Source organism: Prionailurus bengalensis, chromosome B4 (assembly GCF_016509475.1).
Source record: "Prionailurus bengalensis isolate Pbe53 chromosome B4, Fcat_Pben_1.1_paternal_pri, whole genome shotgun sequence".
Classification (NCBI taxonomy): domain Eukaryota; kingdom Metazoa; phylum Chordata; class Mammalia; order Carnivora; family Felidae; genus Prionailurus; species Prionailurus bengalensis.
Window position 1 is genome coordinate 1,042,799 of NC_057358.1, and position 5,487 is coordinate 1,048,285.

At 47.9% G+C, this 5,487-nt stretch overlaps 1 protein-coding gene across 3 annotated transcripts; it reads right to left on the minus strand.

The window, feature by feature from the left end:
- Nucleotides 1-968: 968 nt before the first annotated feature.
- IDI1 (isopentenyl-diphosphate delta isomerase 1) lies at nt 969-4,914 on the minus strand. 3 transcript variants are annotated; one of them, XM_043562991.1, is made up of 5 exons: nt 4,404-4,914; nt 3,863-4,035; nt 3,334-3,426; nt 2,557-2,687; nt 969-1,800 (listed from the first exon to the last, which is right to left on the minus strand). In XM_043562991.1, exons 1-5 carry the CDS (start codon nt 4,532-4,534, stop codon nt 1,483-1,485), a joined length of 846 nt encoding a protein of 281 aa, XP_043418926.1. In that variant the 5' UTR covers nt 4,535-4,914; the 3' UTR covers nt 969-1,482. The 3 variants fall into 3 exon arrangements, with proteins under 3 accessions (XP_043418926.1, XP_043418927.1, XP_043418928.1); XM_043562992.1 differs by lacking the exon at nt 4,404-4,914 and adding an exon at nt 4,283-4,399; XM_043562993.1 differs by lacking the exon at nt 4,404-4,914 and adding an exon at nt 4,293-4,398.
- Nucleotides 4,915-5,487: the final 573 nt, after the last annotated feature.

A 5,487-nucleotide genomic window follows, 5' to 3' on the forward strand; every position in this document is an offset into this window, starting at 1 on the left:
AGTTTTAGAAAGTGCATTAAAGTACAATTTAATATTAATTTATACATATTCTATAACCCAGATCTATTTAACATGGACATTAGTCTATGAATTTTTTTCTCCCTACAATATGGCCTGACTCTGTAGAACAGTGGCTTTCAACTGGGGGAAACTGTCCTCCAGGAGACACTGGCATCTGGTGTCATTGTGACTGTCACGGGCAGGGGTGTTAATAGCTTTTAGTGGGTAGAACCCAGGGATCCTGCTAAACATCCTCTGACACACAGGATGAACCCTCACAACGAAGAATTACCCAACCCAAATGTCAAGTGTCAAAGATATCCTGTAGAGTACAGGATGTCTTAGAGTACAGGATGTCTTAGAGTATAGGATGTCTGATCTGACCCAATTTCTCCTTTACAGACAGCCTGTCCACTCCAATTCTACAAACTCTGCTTCCAATGTGGGCCTTGAACTTATGACTCTGAGATCAAGAGTTGTATGCTTGACTAATTGCAGGGGTACCTGCAACCCTGTCCACTGTAATTCTGAAAGCACACTTAAAAAAAAATTATTAATATAATTTGTCAAATTGGCTTACATACAGCACCCAGTGCTCATCCCAACAAGTGCCCTCCTCACTGCCCATCACCCATTCACAACCCCCCACCCCCTGCATCCACCCTTAGTTTGTTCTCGGTATTTAAGAGTCTCTTGTGGTTTGCCCCTTCCCTCCCCCTACCCTTCCCCCATGGTCTTCTGTTAAGTTTCTCAAGTTCTACGTATGAGTGAAAACATTTATCTGTCCTTCTCTGACTTATTTCACTCAGCATAATACCTTCCAGTTCCATCCATGTTACTGCAAATGGCAGGATTTCATCTGAAAGCATAGTTGTAACCAATATCATTACCAAAAGCAATGTTCAACTTTAAGTATCAAAATACTTTCAGAATGATTAATCCCTAAAATCAACTTAGAGTGACAAAAATCAGGACATATACCATTTTATTTCCCTTGAACCTTCTCTACTAGTTAAATCTGCTCACACAGAATGTTAACTTGGACTGTTTTGAAGTAGCTAAGCAAAGAGTTCCCACTGTACATTCTTCCAGACTATGGTAAAAATTTAATGATTTATAATGCATTTGGCAAAGAGCAAAGTGCTCTCAAGTGTGCTGACAATGCTTATCACAACATATGAAAACTGAAGAGCTTCATTTATTTGTTCGAGTATGTTAGCACAGTGATTAGACAAGTTAATTTGCCCTTTTTTTTACGGTAACCTCTCATAAATGTCTTTTACAAATAGCAATGCACACATATGGGGGATGTAATATAAAATCAAAAAGTTGGTTGTATTTTTCCACACAAATACTGATTGTAAAGTATCAGTGTTCCAAGTGAGAGTTCTTATGGGGAACCAAATTTTAAAAAATCATGTTAAGTTTACAAAGTAGAGAAATTTTTCAGTATTTTACTAACCCTTCATCTCCACCTGAAATTCACATTCGGTGTATTTTGTCATGGTCAACAAACTGACTCAAATGATTTAAGTTATCCCACCACTTAAAGAGGAAAGCCTCCGCAACAATTTGAAACCATGGAGTTATCTTAATTTCACCACTGGCTGCTTTTTTCAGAAGTTCTTTTAGCTCTTCCTTTGTCACATAACAATAGCTCTTAATCTCATTGGGATCTGGATTCAAAGTTACATTCTTCTTCACAAACAAAATGTAATCAATTTCATGTTCCCCCCAGATACCATCTGATTGAGCCTTGTAGTGAATTCGTGTTAGATAATTAATTTCTTCTGGAGGAACCTAGGATGAAAATAAAATAACAGTTGATTTTATTGAAGTAATTATATTAAAAAAAAAAGGCACAGTCACTCAAACCAGATGTGTGACACTCTCCTTCACACCTTAATAATACTTCTTGGGGAAAAAAGTACCACTTTAACTGGATGAGATATACTTTATTTACTCAGGTCTTATTTAAAGGTGACAATTCCAGGAAAGAAAAAGATGATTTTAATTTACAGAATCAGATTTGTAGTTCATATTCCTGAGTATTTCCATAAGAAACCAATTATCTTTGAACTCATCCGTTATAAAAGTAGCCAACTTTATTTTTATTTTTTTTAACTTTATTTATTCTGAAAGAAGAGAGTGCATGCAAGTGGGGGAGGATCAGAGAGAGAATCCCAAGCGGGCTTTGAGCTGTCAGCGTGGAACCCGATTCGGGACTCAAACTGACCAACTGCAAGATCATGTACTGAGACCAAATCAAGAGCCAGATACTTAACCCACTGAGCCACCCAGGTGACTCCATTAATAAACTTTACATACTGGTTAACAGATGAATCTACTTCAGCACTGAGCTAAATTCTGACAAGGAATATGAGGAAATCAAGATTTAAATAATTTGTAATGAAGGTGCTTTCTAGGGCCAGTAACTCACAAGTTCACAAAGCAGAGAACTACCTTAAATTTAAAACTTTATTAAAAATGTTTTAACGTATTTCAATTTTCTAAACAAGATTTCAGCTTGTATGGTAGTGCAGTAAAATTGGTTACCTCTTCCGTGGGGATCCCTAATTCAGCCTTTAAACGCCTCTGTGCTGCTCGCCTTACTCCAATTGCATCATTTTCTTCGAGCTCTCGTGGATTATTTAATGGATGACTACAACAAGTATTGGTAAAATAACCTGGAACATATTAACATAGATGTAGGTTAACTTTCTTCCAAGTAAATCTAAAAGATCAAGAAAATTTATAAGAGTTTTAAAAACAACAGAAAATCAAGTGGCTGAGATTTTCTAAATAAGTTATCATGAGCTATCAGCAATCATTTTGTGAAACAGACATGTTTAGGTAAGTTCTTTATTAATGTCTTCTTAACCAGAAAGATCAAAGTGTGTAAGTACAAACTTAAAATACATATAATAAAAATATATACTAAGGGGTGCCTGGGTCGCTCAGTTAAGCATCCAACTCTTGATTTCAGCTCAGGTCATGACCTGACCATTTGTGAGATGGAGTCCACGCTGACAGCTTGGAGCCCGCTTGGGATTCTCTCTCTCCATCTCTCTCTGCCCCTCCCCCACATGCACATTCTCTCAAACTTTAAAAAATATATATTAAAAGATGTATATGAATATACATACATATATATAACAATTTTTATCTTTATTTTTATTAGGTTGCAGTCAATACAGAAGCTTCTTTTATGCAAAATATGAAGTTAAGTGTTTCACAGGGTTTCCCTTTGACCCAGGTTCCCAAAAATTCTGAGTGACAGAGTCAAGTGACAGTTCCCAAGAAAATACTGTACTTTATTAAAAGCACAGGCACCTGGAAAGGTGATTTTAGCATCTGATCTTTGTTGTAGCAGAAGCTTATTTTCAGTGTTGAACAAGAAGACACTAAAAGCTCGATGCAATAATCCTGAAAGCCAAAGAGAAGCAATTAATTTAGTTTGAAAATACCAGTCATTCGCCCCATTCTCAGCTTGCGATCCGTAATACTAGTAACTTGCTCCACTTTTGCTTTTTTCCATAGTCTCCTGCTATTTAGTGAGTTTGCACGACTATGACATCCCAGCCACCACGGTTAGAAGAAGGCGAGCAGGTGGCCAGATCTGGCCACGCTCCTGGTCGGGAAAACTGAGCTGCTCCTGGTCGGGAAAACTGAGCTCGGGGGCCCGGGGCTGTGTGACAGCGGGGGGGTGGGGGGGTGGGGGTGGGGGTGGGGGTGGGGGAGACAGGTGCTCCCCTGCGGCCAGACCACCGGTGGCGCCGCGACGGGGTTAGAAACCACACGTCCGGACCCGGAGAGCCGCCTGGGCCAGCCTGACCGAGGGGAGGGCGCTGGGACACAGCACCTTTCTCTATGTTCTCATTCAGGTGACAGTTCTTCTTGGTGTCGGCCCCAATCTTATTGTCATTCTCATCGATGAGGATGCACATCTCCGCCAGCAGCTGCACCTGCTGCTCGTCCAGGCCGTCGGTGTCTATCTCGGGCATGGTGGCGGTCCGTCGGACCTGGCCCGCGACCCTGGCGCAAACACAGGTCACCGACCCCTGCCGTCAGTCCACGTCCCCGGAGCGGCTCGTGGCCCCGCCGACGGCGCGCGGCGGGCCTTCCCCCTCCAAGGGGGCTCGCGGTCGTGCTCCCCTCCGCACTCCCGGGGCTCCCCTCCCCTCCCCCCGGGGGCTCCCGGCCCTCCTCCCCCTCTCCGGGCCCCACTGGTCAGCCTTCCGCAGCCCCTGCTGGACGGGCGGCTCCCGGGCCGTCCCTCAACTTTTACTCGCCACGGAAAGTCCCCAGGGAGAGCGGGAGCGGCTTCGCGCGGAGAACGTAGCGCGACGGGGCGGCGCGGTCCCCCTCGGTCCCCGGGCCCCTCAAGACCTCCGTCCGCCTACCTCCGACACCGGCTGCCGGGGAAAGCTCGCTCGGCCGGGCTCCCCTCCCGCAGGCTCCGCCCCCAGACCTGGGACCCGCCCCCCGGCGCCGGGCGCCCAACCATCAGCGCTCGCGCCAGGGCACGCCACATGCTCGCCAGCCAATCGCGCGCCGGCTGCGCCAGACGTCAGGGTCGCGCGATGGCGCGTGCAGGGCCTCTGGCCGGGTGACCTGGTTCCGATGCTGCCGGCGCTCTCCGACGGCCGCTGTGAGGAGCCCGCTGTGCTGCGGGGCAGTTTTAACGGCGGTGCCCCGAGATGGACGGCCGGGCGAGTGGCCCCGACCGCATCAGCCAGTCGGCGCGCCCCGGGCGCTGCGTCAGGGGCCCCTAGAAGTCAGAGGTCCCCGCACGTTCGCCCTCTGAGACGTCGTGACGTCTGTGCGCCTACTTCTGCGCAGTCACCCGACCTCCGGGGCCGAGACTTCGGACGGCCTCCGCGGGTGAGGCGTCCTGCTTGCCGAGGACCGGCCAGAGCAAGGGTGGAAGGATTCCGCGGGAATGGGGACCGACGCGACGTCGCTGTTGCTGTTTTCGTCCGGCAGGCTGCGCGGCACACCCGCCCCCGACGTCCCCACACCCCCGAAATCACACCCAGACACCCCCCCCCCATGTCACACACCACACCCCCAACGTCCGCCGAATCACACCCACACCCCACGTGTCCTCATCCCCACACATTCCCCCCCCCACATCTCACCGCACAGCCCCCGCATGTCACACGCCCATCAAGCCCCCAAATCATACCCACACCCCTGTGCCCTCATTCCCACGCTGTCCCCCCAGTCACACCCCCAGCAGCCCCCAAATGACACCCAGCCTGCACGCACACCCCACGTGCCCTCATCCCCATGCATCCCCCCACATCACACCCCACAGACCCCCCCCACCCAACACCCCACCACTTACGCTGCCAGACTCCACATCCCCCCACGCACATCACACCCACACCACACACGCCACGCTATATACACCCCCACCTACGCACATACCTTATTGCTGTCTTTGAAGGGTTTGTCTCCAATGAGGAATTTCTATACATTCTC

Bases quoted from the DNA above. Each gene is read 5' to 3' on its own strand.
- IDI1 (XM_043562991.1), bottom strand. From the start codon at position 4,534: ATGTGGCGTGCCCTGGCGCGAGCGCTGATGGTTGGGCGCCCGGCGCCG. The intron at 3,427-3,862 runs GTGCTGTGTCCC...TTTGGCTTTCAG, and splicing joins GAATGAGAACATAGAGAAAG to GATTATTGCATCGAGCTTTT. The intron at 2,688-3,333 runs GTGCCTGTGCTT...AATATGTTCCAG, and splicing joins TGCTAAAATCACCTTTCCAG to GTTATTTTACCAATACTTGT.